The 22,054-nt window shown below is 36.9% G+C and overlaps 1 protein-coding gene across 13 annotated transcripts in view; it reads left to right on the top strand.

Moving 5' to 3' along the window:
- Window positions 1-22,054, top strand: part of FHIP1A (FHF complex subunit HOOK interacting protein 1A) — a 208,576-nt gene that overhangs the window by 97,735 nt on the left and 88,787 nt on the right. For 12 of the 13 annotated variants that reach the window (XM_039875970.1, XM_039875962.1, XM_039875966.1 and 9 more), the window contains one exon: window positions 12,233-12,464. The exons of the other annotated variant lie outside the window; for it this stretch is intronic. In XM_039875970.1, coding sequence (XP_039731904.1) covers window positions 12,360-12,464 — 105 coding nt within the window. In that variant the 5' untranslated portion in view covers window positions 12,233-12,359. The remainder of the gene's footprint in view (window positions 1-12,232; window positions 12,465-22,054) is intronic. 13 annotated transcript variants of the gene reach the window in all.

The following is a 22,054-nucleotide window of genomic DNA, read 5'->3' as shown; positions in this document are numbered from 1 at the left end:
TCCGTTTAAAAACTTTGAAAAATTTTCTTCTTCCAAAGAGAGAGTCAAACTAGAATTTTTTTAAATCACATTGATTTGGGCTACCGTGTTCTGCTTTGAGGTCCCCCTGCCCCACAATCACGTAAGCTGAGTTTAGGAGAGAAATCACAGGGGAATCTGCTCAGTTACTTGTTTGATTCCCCCAGAGGCACTAGCCTTTGATCTTCTACTAGTATAGCTCCTCTGAGCTTTTATTCTGTAAGGTGTTTGTGTCTCTGTGTGAGGGATGTTTCACTGACCCAAGTAAATGGAAGAAAATTTTTTTCAGCCTTTAAATGTATTGCTTTCTTTGTTCTTTCAAAAAACACACTTTTCTTGGGTAAGAACATTTTTGAGGCCTTTGGCATCAAATCAACAGAATTGTGGCCTTTAATGGAATTTGAAGCACTGAGAGGGGTTTTGATAAGAATTCATTTTTGTTTCTTTCTTCTTGACTATACTCACTTCACACAGTAAGAAAACAACTTTCCTCCTTCTCCTCTTATTTTTTAAACAAGAGTATCTGAATTTTGTACTTCGGCTTTTATTGTCACTTTCTCTTGGAGGAGAGGAAAAACTCTCAACTGTGTACAGAGTAAATTAAATTATGAAGAAAATAGTCTACAGAGTTAAACGAGATGAACTGAGGTTTGGAACTGAATCTAAGCATTGCCATGATGTTGCAGATAGTTTAATCCATGATTCAGAAACATATTAGTCATTTCGATATACTGTTGATTTGACTAATTACCCTGAAGGCTGGCTGGCAGACTGAATTGCTCAAGTCAACTAGTAATTTTGATCAAATCAAAGAGTAATTATAGTTTTGTACAGGCAACAAATATAGAATACTGATTATGTTAGGCTAAAGAAGATGTTATTATGATATGAAGTAAAATATTTAATTTTAGCATTACGGCAGTCCTTTACCTTTTTCTTACTTTTAGGCTTAAATTCTCAGAACACACTGTAAAAATGGTTGTAGCAACTTTTTGGAGAGAATCATTTTATTCTCTAAATAAAAAATTTGTAAACATGTGGAAGGTTCTCTGGTGTTAAGGTACTTATATTTTAAATGTACTTTAATTATAATAAGCATATTTTTGGAAGTTCTCGGAACTAATGTGGTCAGATTTAAAGTTCCAAATTTTCTTTAGATTTTGCACAGAAAGAAATGAACCGTTTGGGTGGCAGAGCCAAAAGTTATTGAGACTGTTTTTGCTACCAGTTTATTAGATGAACACTGATGTCACCATGTCGGGTGTACCTGAAACCCAAATATTTATGTTTGTTTGGTTCTCATTCTTTTCTTCACTTTTGAGAAATCTTTCTCCAGAGTATGACAGTTATTGCTGAATTTCTAATTGACAGTATTTGGATGCTATATTTTTTAATATAAATTTAAAATATATTAGAAAGAAAGGCATGTTCACTTAATGGAAAATCTGTCTTTAATTTTACTAGAGTTGTCTCTTGGATGATTTACTTATATTAGATTTGTTTTCTGTAAAAGCAGAAAATATAACTTACTTGGAACTTAGTGAAGATTTGCTGTGTGATTAGTTGATGTTTGTGAAGCTCCTTCAGGGTGGTTATTCTGAACAAATCTCCGGTGTTGTGTAGTGACGTCATCCACTGTATATATTCTTGACCCCCTACAAAAAAGAAATCAGAAAGAGAAAGAGAGAATAGTAATTAAAAATGTTCAGATACCTTGGGGAATATTCTTGGAGAATTGTAGGTGTATACCTGCTCTTTCCTTGCCTGGTTCCAGTTTCTACTTGCCTCACATAGTGTATGTGTCTCACTATGCCGAAAGTAATTCTTGCATTTGAAAGAACACATTATTTTTGTACAATCTGACTCTGAATGCCTACTGCTTTGTTGGATACTTAACTATTTTTCCAACTTAATGAGAAGTATGCAGATTTCCAACAAGTGCCTTGCTAAGGGGTGTTCAGTAGTAATTTTGAGTATTTGCATGCCTTGCCTTAAGCACGGACATTAGAACCTAATCTCTAGATAAATTGCAATTCCATTTCAATAGTATTGAGTCAGATCATCAATTTTTGGTAATCCCACAGGGCATAGAACGGAAGTGAAGTATCATGCATACATATGTTAATATTTTATACAATTCTTGCAAAAAAAGGAACTAGACAAAATCCCCATTTTGCTTCCATACCGTCTTTACAATTCTTTTGATTTTAGAAGTCGATTAGTTCTAAAGTGCAGGATGTTTTTGAGGGGAACGTGGGAACCCTTGTCTGTTCTTGTTCATTGTTTGCTAGCTGAAGCGCCAACTCTAGGGGGAAATAGTGCCAAATGCAAACGTTATCGGAAGCAAAACTTAATTTAAGGCACTGTCTGATTTTTCTTTTCTTGCTTTGCCTTCTCTTTCTTGCCTTGTACAGAAGATATTGATACACACATGTTAATTTAGTAGAGAAGAGTTTTAATTAAAGAAGTGTAGATAGCCTGAAACCATTCAAGTCTGTGCCAGTCACTCTAGAGGCAAGTGGAGATGAATTGAAGCAGAATGTGGGAGAGTCGTGATCTACCCAGTTACTTCTGGAGGCTCATAGATAAATTACTGCCTTCCTCCCCATGAGGACAGCCTCTCTGCAGATCTGCTTAGGGGCGCTGGCAGCCATCCAGTCAATAAGCCATCATTGCTGTGACAGAGGAACTGCTTAATTTGTTTCAGTTTTTAGTTTTATTTCTTGGAAAGGCATCGCAGTAAACCTAAATTCTGGACCCCCAAGCAGAAATTAGAGCCTCCATTACCCTTTGTTAACTGCAAATTACATGTGGGTTTTCTGTTGTTGAGTCTCTGAAAAGGCAGAAGTAATGTTTAGTATTTACATCTGTGTGCAGAGCTAGACTCGCATGTGTGTGCATGCACACATGTACATCTCTGTGCTCAAGAGGTAGAGAGAGAGAGAGAGGAACGGGGGAAAGGAAGAGAGAATGCATCTTTTGCTGGGGTAAAGTACTGCTCCATTCAAGGGTAATGAGTCTCTTACCAGGTTCTGTTTCAGAATTTTATAGCATCATACTTATGCCAAAATGATGGCTTCAGAGCAGTGAGATCTGTTGTTAACGAGAGCAATATTTTTAAAAGAGAAAGTTTAAAAAACTTATTTGTAAGTGCATAACGATCTTTGATTTTCAGGACAAATATTAGTTTGAAAGAATAGGCTTTGTATAAGCAGAAAAAAATCCTATTTAAAAAAGCCAAATAATTTAAGAAGTTATTGTGAATAGTGGTAAAATTGCTCAAGTATAACTACAGTAAATTGCAATGCTGGAAGCTTTTTTGGATATGAGAAATCTTCATAGTGAGACAAATTTATTTTGATTTTGTTTTTTAGAGAGGTCCTTAAAATTTTTGAGAACCTTGGGACTCTTGGAAAAGATCCTAGAGAACTGCAGGGTTCCTCAACTACATTTGAAGAACCACTGATCTAGACAAAGCTAAAAGAATCAAAACACCATGGTACGGGCACAAAAACAGACACCTAGATCAATGGAACAGAATCTAGAACCAGAAACAAACCCACATTTATATGGTCAGTTAATCTACAACAAAAGAGGCAAGAATATACAATGGGGAAAAGACAGTATCTTCAGAAAACGTTGTTGGGAACACTGGGCAGATACATGCAAAACTCAAAATGTGTTAAAGACTTAGATGTAAGACCAGAAACCATAAAACTAGAAGAAAACATAGGCAGTAAACTCTTTGACATTGGTTTTAGGAATATCTTTTTGCAGATGTCTCTCTAGGCAAGGACAACAAAAGCAAAATAAATGGGATTACATCAAACTAAAAAACTTTTGTACAGTGAAGGAAACCATCAACAAAAAGAAAAGGCAACGAACTGAATGAGAGAAGATATTTGGAAATGATATATCTTATAAGGGGTGAATATCTAAAATATATAAAGAACTCATACTATGCAAGATTAAAAAAATTAAAAATTGAGCAGAGGAGCTGAACAAAGATTTTGGCAAATTGTTAACTTTCCAAATTCCTAGAGCTATAAACCCCATAAACCGAAGATAAACATCATAAATTTGATCCAGTATTATTGCACAATAATATTAAAATAAATGTTAAAAATGCGATCCTTAAAAATAAGACTACCACTCTTGTAAATTCTTTACACTTTCCTGACATCATTTTCATTTACATTAATTTCACTGGAAGTTAACTCATATAATTGTACATGTTGTTTTCTATTAAATATTTTCAAACATTTTGTGATCATTATAATTGATTCAAATAGCATATTAACATACTCTCTTATCCCTACTCATAGCCATAAGGCTATAATTATTGTGCAGGCACTTTTCTTTCATACTGTAATGAAGGAGAGACTTCAAGTCCACTGTAATTGCCACACTTAAGGCAGACTTATGTGCTTTCCTTTTGTTTAGGATTTTTTCTTTTATTTTTGTTAAGTTAAAAAAAATGTTTTTGCTAAGTTAAAAAAAATGTTTTTACTAAGTAGTACATAAAGATGGTACCATATTCAAAAAGTGAAGAAGAGTACACAGTGAAAAGCAAGTCCCCAGGCCTCTCTTGACCCCACCCAACCAGCACCCCTCTGCCAAGGCAAGCACCATAGAGTTCCTGTGCATCTTCAGGGACCATCTACGTGTTTACAAGCACACAGAGCAACATATTCCTTTTTTCTCTTACACAGTGGTGGCATGCTCTATTTGCTTTTCTGTACGTATCCTGGCAGCCTTTCTGTATCAGTATATTCAGAGCTGCATCCTTAAAAAAAATTTGTGACGTAGGATTTCATTATATAGAAGTGTCATCATATTTATAACCAGACCATTGCTGATGGATATTTAGAATGTTTTCAGTTGTTTACTAGCTAAGCAATTCTGCAAAGGACATTGCTCTAGTTGGAGAGGTGCTAGTGGTCAAGAGAATGTATTTGGGTCAGAATGCAGGATATCTGTGTGGCCTTGACTAGACCAATTCCTCTACCTCTGTGTGCCTCAGTGAAAGAGGGGAATATAGTTCACAGGAGTGTTGAGAAGATTTAATGAGTTAATGGAGTAATGTATTTAAAATAGTACCTGGCACAGAGAAGTGCGCAATAAGTATCAACTCTTGCTATCATTCGGTGTGCCGTTTTATAAAGGAAAAGTGTATTTACAGGATAATTGCACAGAAGTGCTTTTGCCGATCAAATTTGATTCTGTAGGTAGGACACAAGCTTATGCTTTCACCTGAGGTACATGAGATACACCCATTTTTTACTTCCCCTAAGTCACCTCTTGACATGTATAAATCTGGACCTGGATTGTACACAGCTGGGGCCCATGTAGTTTCTGGTCAAGAGGGAGAGATTTCAAGTTAAATATTTCTTCCTCTTGAATATTTTTGGTGCTTTTAGAAGGTCTTGCTTTTTATTTTTATCAATGCAATGTCTTATTTTGATGATAAACTGATCATGGCAATAATATGTGAGTAATAAACTACTTTAAACCATTAGGTTTATGTACTTCTAAAATCTTAACTTACTCATGGGTGGATGAGAAAATGTTGTCTTTTAAATCATAGTGCCATTTGTTAAAGGGATTGTATTATTTACATGTAAGGAAGTCTTATATTTTTATGTTTATAAAAAATAAATGTGAAATTAGAACTTCATAGTCTTAGGTTTTTAGGTTAACACACAAGGGCTACTATTATTTCACCTACCTGAAAGCAAGATACATGTATCAATTAGTTCGAGCATCAGTGGTTTACTTTCTTCACATCATGTTTATAGTACACAAAAGGCATCCAACTCTTTGTAGCCCACTTTATAGACTGGTGATGAAAGGTGCTTTGTCTTAATTGATATAGGACCATGTTCTGGGAGACCAGGAGGTTGCTGGCTTCTGAGCCTGTTGCTAAATTATAATAAATGCTAATCATTTTTTACTTCTGACAAGTCACCTTGCAGCATTTTGGGTAGGAGTGGAAGTGCTTAGCCAGCCATGAAATTTGTAAGTCACCGAGGCCGGAACTGATTATTATTCAATAGCATGATTACTCACAGGCTGGAACGACCCCGAAGCTGCTGAAACAGAACTTTTTGTTATCACTGAAGTCACAGAAATTCACAGCTAGCTCTTCAGTAATACCTTTAGAATTCAAACTGGCTATTTACCTCTGTTTTAGGACTCTTCACGGTTTTACCATGAATACATCTTTAAAATGGTTTTTAAACTCTTTTGAAGGGGGACAATTCATGGACCCTTTTTAGAAATGGCTAAAAACTGTAGCCATCTCTCTTCAGTAAAATATGCCCACAATTTATGAGACTCATGGATATACAAAGAGAAGTTTTATTCTTACTATACTCATTGCACTTAGTATGTTTTATGCCATGCACGGATGAAGGACATTTTTGAAAAGGAGGCTTTTCTTGTGGTAGTTCTAAGGAGTAATCATCACATCATACTGATTACATTGCAGGTTACATATCTGAAAATTTTCACATGAAGGCATTTGAAAGACTGCTGGTAGGAAACTAATTCCTATTGATACAGGTGTAAAGACAAGTATTAGATTGAAATAGTGTAATTTCCCAAAGGTGCCTATTTATCCAGAGAAAATGACCAAGACATGTTGGATAAAACTTAAAGTTTTATTTTTCTAAATACATTCTTGTGAAGAACTTTCTTAGTACGAGAGGGTTCTTCTTAGATTCAGAGCATCTACCTCAAATCTCTGCTTTAAAATACTACCCCATAGAAGTTATTGGATAATCTTGTTTCTGCATTTGTCTTAGCTAAATTTTAGGGTTTTGTGGCAGAAATCTTAATAACTTGTCTTTTAATAGCTTTCAACAAAATAGTGATGTGAAAAGATGGTACATACTACTTAGATGGAGATGTTGGGGAGACTTCCCCCAAGAATGATCCAATTTTTACATTTCAACAAATTACTCCATGTGTATGTGAAACTTTTTAGTCACTAATGAGCTGATGTCTCAACGCTTGCTATAATTTCAAAAGATATAGTTTTTATATTCCAAATCCTTGCCAGTAGGGGTTTGGTTTCTTAAATAGCTTAAAAATTAAGTTCCAAAACAAATTTGAGGTATGATTTTGAATATTAATTAAAATTTTCCTTTACTATTCTGTTTATCATTCAGTTGCATGGAACTTAGGTATGACCTAGTTGGCAGCCTATTCCAGTGAAATTAAGGTGTGAAACATGGTAGTATTATTTCATGGCATTAATAGTTTTCCACAATCTTGCTACTATTTTGAAGTATGCATTTATCCAAGCCTGACACCATTTGGAATATATGTATCGAGAGAATTTTCCTTGTACCCTTGATCTTGTTGAGAATTTTTCTGTATGTTAACTGGTGACCTATAACTTGGCAGAACAAAATAAGATACTGCCTTACTGAAATAATGGACAGTGAACAATGAAGGGAGCTAGAATCAAACTATGACAAGTTGAGGGAGGCTCGGGACAAGGTCCAGGAGAGTCAGCACTGTTAGATGCTTGCTTTATTTTCCACAGCCTGGCATTGCCATGTGAGATGACAGCAAGAGAGAAAAGGAAACTGGGCCAGAGGATTAGAGCACAGGGAGGATTTAGGTTTAATAGGATTTTATTGGGCTCTAAGTAGAGATTGTCTGAGGTAGTTTGACCCCAAATGAATTCCCCGCCACTGCTGTTAGTTACAACTGAGAGCACAAGGGTCCCCTCCTCCACGTGTTCCCAATATTTGAAGAGTCCTCACCCTTAGATGCAATTTTACACGATAAGCACTTTTCTAGTAATAGACCTTTTATGGGTGTAGTAGCAGCCCATTCAGGGTGTTCCAAAGTGTATTCTGAAACGTAAGGTTTTATCCCGGCAGTTGCTCAAGAAACAAACCAACCATGAATTATATTTAGGATAATTGATTCCTGTGCTTTGGGTTCCTTAAGTGACGTATGCTTTAATCATAAAAAGCCATACCAAAAGAATCTCATTTACAATGATTTTAGAATTCTTAAAAAGATTTTTGCACAGTGGCCATTGTCCTTCTTTAATGATTATCTGACTACCCCTCCCCAGTTAGTGTAACAGTTGCGATAAAGTACATAACATAATGACTTTTGAGCTGGGAGAGAAATAATCATTTAGTACTAACTACTCACTTAAACGAGGTTCCAACCAAGAGCCCCATTTTTTACTCGGGGGTCTCACAGCTGGGTGAGAACTTTGAACCGGAGTCCCAGTTCAAAGCTGAAGTTTCCAAGTGGAGACGTCTAAGTTTTCTGACTTCCACACTTGGAGAACTGAGCTTGCAAACTCTTAGCCTTTACACTTTGTCCCTCAGTTTAAATCCACCTGAACTTTCGAACCATTTCCCCGAACCAACCAGAGAACTATGAGATGGGGAGAAGAAGGAAAGGTGGGAAGGGAGCCTGCCATGTCTTTCAAGTTTAAGACATTACTTCTGATTTGGTAACTCACTGTGAAAAGACTCAGCTTTGCTACTGCTGGTCCCTGCAGATATGATTGCTTTTTCCTTAATAAAAATGTTCTTTTGGCTCTGTCTCCCTTTAAGGTGGACATCCATTTATTTTTCTTAAGGAATTTTTTCTTTATAATTTGTTATTAGAGGATATCATATTGAAACAAATAAAAGAATTAAAGGATGGTATGAGATAATATAAAATAAATGCCAAAATACTTACATCGTTAAGTTCAGTTTGATCGTGAAAGAGGGATATATTAAAGTATAGTTATGCAGGAAGTATATTACAGGAGAAAATGTGATTTTGACACATTTATAGCTTTCCTAAGTATTGTAGTTTTTGAAAAGAGTCTGGAATTAGATCAGATGTGTATTTGGGAATGAGACTGAAGGAATTTTTACATTGCAAAGAGGTGTGATCTAGATGACTAGAATCTAAGCTTTTATAACTATATGGTATATTTTAAATTATATGTATTTTATAATTTTGTGATATGGAAGCCAATGCTTATGCTTTTTTATAGTCAAATAAAAGATATATACTTTTTAAAAAGGGCAAATAAAAATATACATAATTCTTATGTCAGTTATCTGTCTCCAACAATAATTTAATAGAATTTTTCCTTACTGATGGGAAATATTTTTATATATAATATTAAGGTATGTAAATAGCATCTTTGGGAATGATACAGTATTTCTGTCTTGCAGTATAGAATCTGTGCCGATGTGTTCAGGCTGTTGTATATGTATTCTGATGGCTCTCCTATACCACCCTCACCCCCATGGCAAAAAAACTCAACATCCACACCACAAAACCACACGCAACCACTTTTGGAAAAAGAGTCCTTTGGGTATTTTTTGCTGTTGGTGGTTTGTTTGAAGAATGGTTTATAGAGCTCTCTCTCTTATGGGCATGAAATTTGAGTTGACGTACATGTGTGTATTTATGGGAATAACAGTCTGAATAAGTGCCAAGAGTGGCAAACATTCCCAGTTTCAGATACCTTAGGCTGAAGAGGGCATGGGGCAAGAAAGGAGAAATATTCAGTAATGCCATGCTCGTGACACCAGCACACATTCCTGCGACGCCAGCCTCTCTTACGTACTCACAGCTTTTTGCTTAGGTTTTGTCCTTCTCTGTTCTTCACTTGGGACTTTTAGCTGTGATCTGAGAGGTAAATAAAAAGCTCGGAATGGAAAAATGCAAAAAAAAAAAAAAGAAAGAAAGAAAAAAGCGAAAACCTGATAACAGGCAAATGCAGAAATATTTTGAAAACCTTGGTGCTTGAAGAAATGTGCCCATGTACCTCTCTCAGTAATACGGTGGTGTCTATTCCTTTCAGCTTTATCTTGCCCTGGAGCCATGCCTGAGCTTTAATTCTCTAATGTGATAATAAGAGAGTAGAAATAAATGTCCAGCTCTTTGGTCTCTGGGTGTGTTAGGTGGCATTTTCATTTATAAAATATTCTGGCCCAGTGTTTCTTGTTTCAAATGTGGCTTGCTTGACTTGTTCTTCCTTTCTCACGGAAGTTTCTAGATGTTGTGGTTTCTGTATTCATGACCCTTTAGATTCTTTAGTCATCTGCCTTAAAAGTATGATCAGATAAGCAAGTGAAATGTGTTTTCTCAGAGAAGGTCCAGATTCCTTAAGGGAGTAGGTCTGGGGATTCTAACCAGGCCAAAGGAATATCGTTTTCTAGAAAGAACACTAGACTAGGAATCAAGAGACTTACGTTCTATCTCCATTAAAACTAACTTGTAAGTTTATGACCTTAGCTAAGATATTTGTCCTGTCTGTAATGCAATCTCATTCTCTGAAAGGATTGCATGTAAAGTCCTTTTAAGAATTAACTTAAAGGAACTTAGAGATCATGTGTCTAATTTTGATCTAGAGGCCATTAGCATGATGTATGTTCCCCTCATACCACTGAAGAAAAGTGAGAATCATGGGGGAAGGAATCTCAAGGAGTCTTCTACTTTTTTAATCTCTGGGATAAGCCAAAACATTCTGATTTTCCTCATTAATATCATTATATCATCTGATTAAAAAACCTGGACATGTTCACAGAAGTATTATGTTTGGAACAATAAGGAAGTTGAGTCAGAACTTGTTTCATCTCTTATCACTTAAAGCTGCATGCTAAAATGTTATATACTCTGCATGTGTGGGGTGGCCACCCTGAATTTTTATAACACCAGAGGGGCCCAACAAAATGTGCCTTTCAGTGGCAGAGGTCCATGGTTGGCACTGAACAATGTCTTATGGAAAACAACAACTTTGTATAATTAGGAATTATACTCTGGGGAATTCATCAATTTAAATATTAAAATATAGAAGATATACACAAGCTGTTTCTCTCAGGCATGCAGTTCTCCTTCCAACAGGTCTTCCTCTTTTTATATACTTTAATCCTCTTTCATTCTCCTTAAAAATGTTTCTTAGAATTATTAATTCTTGCAAGTTTTCTGTCCTAATGTTCTACCACTTTTTAAAGAGATCCTTTAATGTGGAATGGTTGGTCTCCCCACTACGCCCCCAAAGGAAGCACTTGTTTTGAATATTCCTTAATTATTTTCCAGTGTTTAATTTCACACCCCACAAAAAACTTGATCCTTAAGTCTAATCCGAATCGTCATCTTCAGCCTCCTTACGTTTATTGTTCGCAGGAGAAGCAGATGATCGCTGTTCTCCTGGTAATACCCTTCATATTAGTCAGTTGAAAATAGCCGTTTTTTGTTTTTCCTTTGACACTACAAGTCTGGAAATTTTCTCATGTATTTTGTTTTCCAGTGCTCTTATAATTACAAGGTAATTACTTTTTTTCTGAACTCTCTCCAGTCTGTACACTAAAAAATCAATATTTTGAACTGTACCCAGTCCTTTTATGGGTTGATCAAACTGGCAAGATAACACCATTATCTTACTTCTCTTGCCAGAGAGCCCCACACAGCTGCATCATACTCACTGTACACTCTGTGACCTCAATATCTTTCATCTCCCTCCTGGGAGTCCATTGTAGCCAGACTTTCTTCATATTTTAGCCACATAAATTCATTTGTCATTAGTAAGTGTGCTACCTTGGACTCATACCTAGTAAGCACTATCTTGTTTTTGATGGATTATTTCTATCTCTGATTTTCCAAGGTTACTTGGAATTCTATTATTTTTCAGAAAATCTACAAACAGTAACTTTGTTTGTAGCCACAAAACGAGAATGTTTTCAGTTCCATTATGACAGTCATTGATTAAAAAAATTCAATAATATTGGGCCCAGGAGTCTGGGTGCTGTTTTATAACTACCCTAAGTTATATCAAGCCATTTATTTCTGTCACTATTAACTAACGGTTTTTCTGTTTCTGGATGTTTTTAAACTCCATACATATTGGCATCATAGTTTCTTGCTTGATTATAGAAACTAAATTTGAGTGAGTTAGAATTACAATCTAAGGGGTTATGATTGGTGGTTGTGGAGAGAATAAACCCAATAATTGTTTAATTTATGCATGTAGCTTTTATAGCATCATTATTTGATAATTTTAGTAGCAAGGTGACAGAAAATAGGGAGGCTTTTAGATTGAGTAGAAATGTCCATTTTGTATATATTTTGTTCTGTGTTAGACTTTGAGACTGTCTATGCTCTGATTTAAATTTAATAGTGTCCTTTTAAATATGAACATAATGAGATGTATTTTTTGTTATTGTCATTACAGGTTTCAGAAGGTGACAATGAAATGTGAAGAAGTTACATTTCTAATATGATACTTGAAAGTTAGTAACTGCTTACCAAATTTTCGTGAAAGTTAAATATGACTTAGAAGCATTGATTTATGAAGGTTTATGATGTCATCGGTTGTGACAGAAAGCAAACCGCAGCAGGCTGTGAGCCTGCAAGGAGTGGACCCAGAAACATGCATGATGGTATTTAAAAACCACTGGGCACAGGTAATGTATGCGTTCCACCTTTTCTGCTGGTCTAGGTAGCCCTAGAGGCCTCCATCACACTGAACCAGGGTTTCCTGCCACTATGACAGGTAACTAGATTTTTAGAAACATAGGGAGGAAAACACTTTCAGGTAGAAAGAAAAGCAACTTTCTCTTCTTGCTTTCCTAGAATAGGTAGGTAGCTGGTTAAAAACCATGGTTTTTACAAAAGCAGTTAGGGAACATGTATGTTCCTCAGATGTTTTTAGAAGAACAGCAGTTGGCCTTAAAGTAACTTGGACATCACTTTCAATATACTTGACCATCCTCTCTTTCCTTCCTCCCTGCTGATTTCCATCTAGACCTTATAGTCTAACAATAAAGTACACATTTGTTAGGTATTTACCTAAGTGCTATGCTGAATATTTAAATGCCCTATGTCCTTTAATCTTCTCCACAAACCCATAAGGCAGTTTCCTCATTTTACAGATGAGGGAATGGAAAATTATAGAGGTTAAGGAACTCGCTTGAGGTTAAGTAATTTGCTTGAGGTTATCCACCTAGTGAGTTTCCCAGCAAGTGCTCAGACCTTGGTCTTGACCTCTGTGCACTACCATTTTTCGGGCTGGTGGTCCCTGTGTAATCTGAGGAAAGAGGACGGGCACCAGGTGGTATCTGAATTCGTTACAAGGCTGATTATAAAAGTTTTTTTGATTATTCATTTTGACTTCTCTGTGACTCTTCTCTGATCTGTTTGTATGGATAATTAAGGGTTGAATGTTCATAAAATTTACCAGCTCGCCCCTTTCCTCAGGGAGTTTTATAAGTAGTAAAATAAATAAAATTGGCATTTTTTACTACTTGTCCAACATTATGTTCCCTAGGTGAGCTGGTAAGTGGCTATTTATGTGACAGTTTTTTAATAACTACCCAGCTCCTTCCTGTGGCCGGAAACAGCACATGGATTAAAGCATTGAGCCTGTAAATCACAGCAATTATAGGGGACACCATTTAGATCAAAAACAAAATCACTTCTGCTTCTGGGTCATTTATACTTTGGAGCTCCTTGTCACACTATCCAATGTAAAACTTCAAAAATTTTTTATGCATTTCCCATTTTCTCAGTTTTTACCATTAGAATCTTAATGGGTTGCCTTTGGATATTAAGGGCACATCTGCTTTAGCAAAGGGAAGAAAATAGTTCAGGAGTTTTCCAGGTAATAATTACCTTTGACTTTGCAGTTTTAAAAGGATTTTAAAGCACTGGCTCCAGAATGGGTTGGTGAACCCCTGAGGGACGTGCCCAACAGGTTGTTGAGTGTGGAAGGAATATTTTAGAAGGCCTATTTCTAACTTTGTCTTTAAAAAATATATATCATTTTTGCGTTTATAATGAACATAATATGTGCATATGTTAATATGGGTATATTATTTTAACTATGTGTCCTCATTTAACTGGTAAGAGTGCACAGTCCGATGTTTTGTTTTGAGAGCATTTTTAGCTTCAGTCATTTCACTGGGCCGAGGAAGTCTATTGTTCTAATAGGTATTCTTTTCTCTCAACTCCAGTTTGTTGGTCTGTGTGTAAACATTTGATTGTAATCATTCCTGCCGGGGTATCTGTGATGTAGTCCATTTAGTACCACTCTTCAAAGACATGATATATATCATCACCCTCTTGATTTTATGTAGATGGATCATTTGTCCTTTCAGATTTTGTCCTGGGCAAGCTTTCTCCAAAGCTGTCTGAGTGCCGTTAGAACGTCTTAATTCAGGAAGGTGTAAATACTCTTTCACGTTGGTGAAGGAGTAAATATTGGTCCCAGAATCGTATTATTCATTTTCATATCCAATATGAATAACTTCAGCACTATCAGACATTTTGGGTTATCTGAAGCATAGCACCTTCCACTTAGTGCAGAAAATGTCAAGTTGAGGGTGAGGATAACTTTGTCAGAGAGAGTGGTGTTTAGTTAGTAAACATGGCCTTTCGTAAAGTAAGGACGCTCTTGGTCTTGTTGTTTCAGCCATTTATTTAACTTTGGGCCAGTTTCTTCCCTCTTTAGTCTTTACTTCTTCTTTTTAATAAGTCTGGAAAATGCCCTCAGTCTCTTTCTACTTCTCAAAGCTCTTGAGGATCATTCTGTTACCTTTATGAAAAAAATACTAGTTGAAGAAATTCATGTGGATATCCATGTGACTATTTGGAGATTTACTGAGCCCAAACTTCAGGTACAGCACTGTAGGTGTCACAGGTGGAGATATAGGAACATAAGAGCCTTGGATTGAGCTTTTAAACAATTTGGATGACAATGTGAGATACGTTATTATAAATGAATATTATTGATTACAGGAATTAAGGGAAGGGACTATTGTGGATGGTAATGGCCTGGGAAATGGAAGAAGGAAGATTTGCTAGCTTGGCTGAGTAAAGAAAGTCTTGATGACAGAAACTAAAAACTACATTTCAGAGAAGGGGTATTGGAAACAAATGCTAAGCTTTGGCTTTTTTTGGATGGTTAAAAAGCGAGGAAGTCAGGGCAAAGCAGAGATGTAAGGGATGGGTGTGAGGTAAGGAAGGAGACCTTTAGCTGATAGGAACAAATGCTATTTATTATTTTGGAGTTTTATACATTAGCACTTCTTCCGTGAGTTGTTCAGGATGGTGGTGGATGAAGAGCAGTTGCAGAGGATTGGGAAGTGAGCTAAAACCTGACATAAACTCCTATGACTGATGTGACTGTAGCCCCTGGGTTCCCCTGAGGCAGCCCAAGAAAACCCGGAAGGCTGATAAGAAATGTGGTATAGACAGAACTGGGTGACAACATTTTATCTACTGAAGTGTTCGATTAGCTGGCAAGTGCAGCATTTTTTAATCCAGAGTGCTTCTGTTTTTTAGAACACTTCAGTATAAATTCAGCATAATTAACATATATTTGACAGGTTCTGTTCCACTCTTTACTAGTAGCTTCTTTTCCAGACATTGAGTTAAAAAGCACGCTTTGATGGAGGAGGATATCCGTTTGCCCACATACACTTTGCAGTCTGTCAGGAATAGCTAGTTATACAACCAGCCATTACCAAAGCAGTCCTTGATTCATGCACGGGGTGTCACGTGGGGAGAGTTTTGAGTGGCCCAGTGGTGGACTTGAGTTTCCAAACTGTTCCCTGGGTCCATTGACTTCATGACAGGAATAATTGCATTCCTACTAGTGACCCTGGAGCCTCCAGGCTGCAGGAGATAGAACCGGCCTATACTTCCTCTCACCTGAGATGCCATCTTGCATCATAAGATGTTAGAACAACAAATCTAAAACCCAGATCTGTCTGGATCATTTCTTAAGTTGGACATTTCAGTGGCATCAGGCCAGCTACAGACCAGCATGGCACATAGGGTTCTTTATGTCCTGTCCTCTTTCACTCCTCATCTTCCATTTAGTCTCCAGAAATGCAAACATCACTTGGATGAGTTCCTGGCCAACCCCATTCCTGGGCAGTGGCATCATGCTATTTCATGCCTCTCTGCCCTCGGCACTTACTCTTCTTTCTGCCTAGAATCTCTCTCCCCCTGGTTAAATGCCTCTCCTGTAGGACTCATATGGGGGCGCCATTTCCTCCAGGAAATCTTCCCCGTTCTGTTTTATGCTCCCATTCTGTGCTCCAACAGCATCCTGAGTATTCTTTCACTGTTACACTAACCACTTTTTATTAAAATTACATGTACAGTATCTTCTTTCCAACCTCATTTCAAGCATCTCTTGACAGAGACCATATGTATTTTGCCTACATCTCCAGTGCCAAGAATATCGCAGGCATATTGTAGATGTTCAACAAATTGTTGAACTGAAAGACAGGAAATATGACGTATGTCTTTAGAAGAGCTAGGTGACTTAGAAAAGAGCCATAAGCATACACTAATATAAAACATTTTATAATTTGCTACCAATAAGATCTTTGGATTTGCATTTAATGATCAGTGATCTGGAGGAGTATGTGTGTGTATGTTTTTAATTTTCATAGTGGTGTATAAGAACAATTTATAGTCTAGTGGATTTGTTTTTATCTCTTGCCTTTGCTTCTTTGCTTCTGAATGGAAGAGAGCAAGAGGTAAGAAGCATTGTCCACCAGATAATAGACTATTCAACAATATTGCCATGAGAATTAAACCTCCCACACTAGTTTTTCTTACTGGCACAGTTGTACTTTGTGAAGCATCATGAACCTTCCTCTATTCATTTTCTGTCCCCTCCTTTTAAGCACTGAATCGGTATTAGTTGTATACTTAAAGGTGTCTGCTCTTACAGCCAGGAGAACAGGGGCGAAGGGTTAAAAAAGTCAGTTGGAAATACATATTTCTGTGTGCTTCTATTAAGTTAATAGCCCAGAGCTACTCTCTGCCACCCTCGGTCTGCAAAAATAAGCTGTCGTACAATTTTTGTAAGATAAAATATCAGAGGTCAAGTAGAGTAATGGTGATGGATGAAGAAAAGCAAATGGGTTTAGTAGCTGTTTTCTTCCTGGAGCGGGTAGGGATAGGAAACACCGAATTCTCGAGATCAGTTAAGTCAAATGTTTTTCCACAGTACTGTAATGAAAATAGATAATATGTTTTTAGTATCTTATGTAGAGCTACAAGTAGCCTGACTCTTAGAGCACATACGCATGGAGTCGAGACGTGCATTTCAGTCTGTTCCCCATGACACTCATTCTCTTGGTCTTTTCATCTTTACTCTTTTGGTCTGTGCCTTGTCATAGACTAATGTCAGAGAGAAATTAAGTAAAGTCTTTGAGAGATGAAAAGTTGGGAAGTACTAGAGAACTCTGATTAATCTTCATATCTTAGTAAAGTGATGTTTGTTAATGTTTAAAAAAATAAAAGTATATCTCTCTTCTCAGCTTTTCAAGTAGCTCCAAACTTAACAGTAGAAGGTAAAGCAGAACAAAAGCTATGGTTTCTTTAGAAGGCCAAGGCACTTGTTCTTGTGTTAGATTCTCAAGTGGCTGAACATGTTGAAATGTCAGCAACTCTTCCACTGTGTGCTTGGTGATAAGTTTATATTTGCCGCAGTTGAAATTATGGTGTTCTCTGGAATATTACTATATTGATTACTACTCTTAAGTCTTTTCCCTATCACCTAAATTAAGTGTGTGTGTGTTTACCTAATGTAAGGTTAGTTTATGTTACTTTATTGACTGATGCTCTTACCATGTTTCTATATTGCAGTAATTACTAGACTGTCTTTGGTCCCAAGGAGATATGGCATGTAAATGTAGCTCCTACTTTATCCTATTTCATCCCAGATTTAAACAAGTCTCTGGAGTTTAGGACTGGAGCTGACACCAACCAACTCATGTGAAAATACACATATTATTATTTTATGTTATCTTAATATGAAAAGAAATGACTTAATAAGGGTTTCCCATGGGAATAAGTGTGCAAGGAATATTCCAGATTGGAAGACATAGTTATTCAGTAATGAACAAGGACCAGATGGAAACTTTACTTATAGTTATTTGGTACACGAAGTGGAATTTGGTTTAAGATTGCTAAACCCTGACCTTCGTCCGTGTGTTGGAAAATGTTGCTTAGTAACTTGTTTCTTTACACGATGCCACTTTAAATTAGCATTCCAAAGCATTTGGAAGTATGTCTTGTACTCGTGAAATAACTAGACTCTAACCAAAGTAACATAAATAATCATCTATTGATATGTGAATGTAGGTAAGACAGGAAACATTATTGAGATGAAGTCAAGCTAATTGGGGAGAGAAACACTTGTATTTATCATGAAATTTTTGTTTGTTTGTTTTTGTTTTTTTTACTTTAAATGAAGATTTTAATTCGGGTGGAGGGAAGCCTGGGGTGGGGTGGCATGGAAGGGAGCAGCAACCCTTTACGATGTAGCTCAAGTTGTGGAGAAAGGATGAACCAGAGCTGCTGGCAGGTTCTGTGGCGGCTCTAAGGTGCAAGCATGTCCACAGTGGCATGGGGGCTGAAGCGCAGATCCATCAGGATGAGGCTCCAGATGCCGCGGGGGAGGAGGGTGCCCAGGCCCAGTGTGGAAGTTTCCTGCCCTGATTGTGGTTGTTCTGTAGGGCGCACAGCACGCATTTCTCGTAGCAGGTCCCATATTGATGAAGGGAATCTAGCGGGTCCTTTTTTGGTTTTTGTAGTGCCATAATCTTCTTGTGAAGGATAAGCGATGCTCCACCAGCTCCATCCACTTCCCGGAGCCAGAGCTGCGAGTCTGTGTCAGTGTTTCCAATCAGCCTGTGTTCCTGATGCTCCTTTCGTCTCCTAAGGGGAAGCTTGCTGCTCTTGTGTGTATTTATTAAAAGTCACCTTCTCATCTATATCATTCTGCATTTCCTTCATAATCACCACAAACGACTGGAGTTTGTCAAAATCCTTATCCATTCCATCTTTTTGTTGTTGTTATGATGACATTGGTTAACGAAATCCAGTAAGCTTCAGATGTACAATTTAACAGTATAAATTGCATTGAGTGTTCGCCTCCCATAGTTAGATTTCTTTCTGTCACCACATATTTGACCCTTTTTACCCCATTTACCTTCCTCCTCTCCCTTCCCCCTTATCCTCTGGTAACCACTAGTCTATAGTCCATGTCCATGAGTCTCTGTTTGTTTGTCCTGTTTGTTTGTGGCCTTTAGGTTTGTATCCCACATATAAGTGATATCATGTGGTTTTCAACTTTTTCTGTCTGGCTTATTTCGCTTAGCATGATTATCTCGAGGTCCATTCCTCTTTCATCTGTTTTACTTACTCCATTTTTTCCTTGAGTTTTATCCTCACCTCCCTGAATTCATCTTTTAGCTTCTGTGCCCTTCATCGTTTGGTAAATGGCCCTTTTGGTTTAATTCCTTTGTACTCATATTTTTTCATCAGCTCTGGCTTCAATTCCAGGCAAACTGCCTTCTAGTTCTTGCTGTAATTACGGAGGCTAAGAAGCCCCACAATCTGCCACCTGTAGACTGAAGAGCCAATGGTTTAAATTCCAGTCGTAGTACAGGGAACTAATGTCCCAGCTCTAAAACAGACAGAGGGAAAGAAAGCAAGATTAATCATTTGTTAGCTTGAGGTGTAATTATGTGATTTATTTAGACCTTACATTCTGAAAGCATATGAGCTCCTTAGAATTTGAATATTTGAAGTTCAGGCCCATTATCATTGACTGATGGAGCCCATCATTGGAGCTAAGGATGGGAGTAGATACTCCTTAATGAAAGAAATATGCTACTTGTTCATCTTGTTCAGGCCCAATAATCCTCATATTTAAAGTCAAATGACTTTCAGGTTAGGTTAAAATTTAGCTAGATTGGTCAGATGATAATTTGTATGCCATTGTTCACACTATTGATTTTGTGTGTGTGTGTGTGTGTGTGTGTGCATTTGTTTCTTTTTAGAATTGTGATAACTTACAAGTGGATCTATATGTGCTCTGGGCTCATGATTCACACATATATATACCAGCTTGTATTTGTTAAGTTTGTGGATCAACAAATGCCTAACTATGAACAGCAAAATATTTACAGTACTATATCTCATCTCAGCTGGTTTACTTACTTCATAAGTGTGGGCTTTATCAGGGGTTGATTAGTTTCTTAAACGCTATACTCAGCCTAATGAAGTGAACTTTTTGAAAAGTGTATTTTGTAAATATACACTAGTAAAAGAAATATTTGAAAAGTGTATTTTGCTTGCTTTCCCTCTTCTCTACTTGGATTCCTTCCTCCAACTCACTTAATTGTGTGTGTATTTTTTCCCCCTTGAATTGAATCCCTGGGACTAAGTATAGCTGAGAAGAAGCTAGAGCTGGGAAATCTGAAGCAAGGTTCAGAGTGTAGAATAGAGGATATACTCAGAGAATTTGCTAGGCCTGGGGAAGCCACAGTGAACAGCATGGGATCATGGATCCATAGGACTGGAAGGCCGGAATAGATAGTGAAAGTGGGCAGTTGGCAGAAATTAGGGAGACAGGAATATTGGAGTTTGGCAGGCACAAAAGAGAAAAAATAAGGAAAAGTCCAGATCACATCAGGAATCAGTTTACAGAAATTGAAAGAACTATGGCACCATCTGGGCAGCAAACTTGGGACATAGAACAGAAGTTCTTTGGCATTTTGGTGCAAGTTGTGCTCTATAGCCAAGTAGCGTGTTAGGCATTCTCTGTTAGCATAGGAACCAGGTAGAGTGTGAGCCTCCAGAGCCCACTTCTAAAAGCAGGTCATGGGAGTGTCTGCCTGGAAGGGAAAGGGAGGTGGCCTGGGAGGGCCCTGCCACCTAAGGAGAGAGGTTAAGGACATGTGGCAACACAGGCTTAATCAGTACTTTGCTGGGCATTGTGTATCCCATGACTCACATGCCTTGGTTGTAACACACCCATCTTCCAGGCAGTAAAACCACCCTGGCCGGGGCTGGGAATGAGTAAAGGGCTCATAGTGGATCTGCTGCATTCCAGATGATCAACAAACCTTCTAACTCTGTGGGTTACTGTAGCTCTGTTCTCATGTTTTTGGCCCATTAACCCAGAAGGCAGTGTAGAGGAGCTACTATAAAGAGGGTTAACATGCTTCAACTTAAAAGCTGCTAAATAGTTTGCATTCTGTATAAAAAATCTTGATTCTCTTTTTTAGGGTTTTCATAGAAAAAAAAAGTTAGATCTGCTTACAAAGGAATACATTGGAATAAATAATATAAATGAAGATTAATTTATGAGAAAAATAAAGCTTGTGATCATGTAAATAGTTTTGGTATATATTACATTTATACATTTTAGATATATAATATTTACATGAATGCATATAATATAAATACTTATGCATATGTATAAATTTATATTGCTTAGGAATTTCTAAGAATCAGTTTTTTAATTATTGTTTTTAACAGTGTTTTTGGTCCTCTTTTTAGACTTTAGTACAAAATTACTTTGCTTTTGTTTTTATTTATATTATGAAATTAGATAAATTTATAGGAAAGAAGAACTAATTAACCTTAAAATCTCATTTATATCTTTTCGGATTCACTTCTAATCATGCATCTATTTGTCAATATACTTAGTTTTTAACTTAAATTATTTCATATATACATTTGCAAGTAATTATATGATTCACTTAGTGTTTATTTTTAATAGCTTTATCGTAGGGGGATGTAACATTTTGATTATAATTCTCTTATTCTTGACTGAGTCAATAATATTTTTATTTTTCATTATGGAAAATATCATTGGTGCGAACATTTTTTAACAAATTATTTTGAGTTGTTTCCTTTAGGCATTTTCTGTAAAGTGTGATTAACAAGTCAAAGGGCAGGAACCATTTGAAAGCTTCTGTTGCTTATTGCCAGATTGTTTTCCAGAAAGATTGAGCTAATTTGCAGTGCCACTATCAGTGTATAATGAACAGCCCCAATTTTAGACAGTTTAGACAGTCTGAACACACATGAAAAGTATAATTACATTTCTACCCCAAGGCCTAGATGTATAGATAGCTCTCATAAGTAAATTCAATATGCAGACTTTGAAATTATAGAGCTGAGAAAACAGGTAGCTAATTTGTTCTTCAGAACGTGGGGCCTTGAAGTTAGGGCTCTT

Source organism: Pteropus medius, unplaced genomic scaffold (genome assembly GCF_902729225.1).
Source record: "Pteropus medius unplaced genomic scaffold, Ma_sr-lr_union100, whole genome shotgun sequence".
Lineage (NCBI taxonomy): Eukaryota > Metazoa > Chordata > Mammalia > Chiroptera > Pteropodidae > Pteropus > Pteropus medius.
The sequence above is the reverse complement of the archived record's forward strand: the minus strand, read 5'-3'. Positions and strand labels throughout refer to the sequence as shown.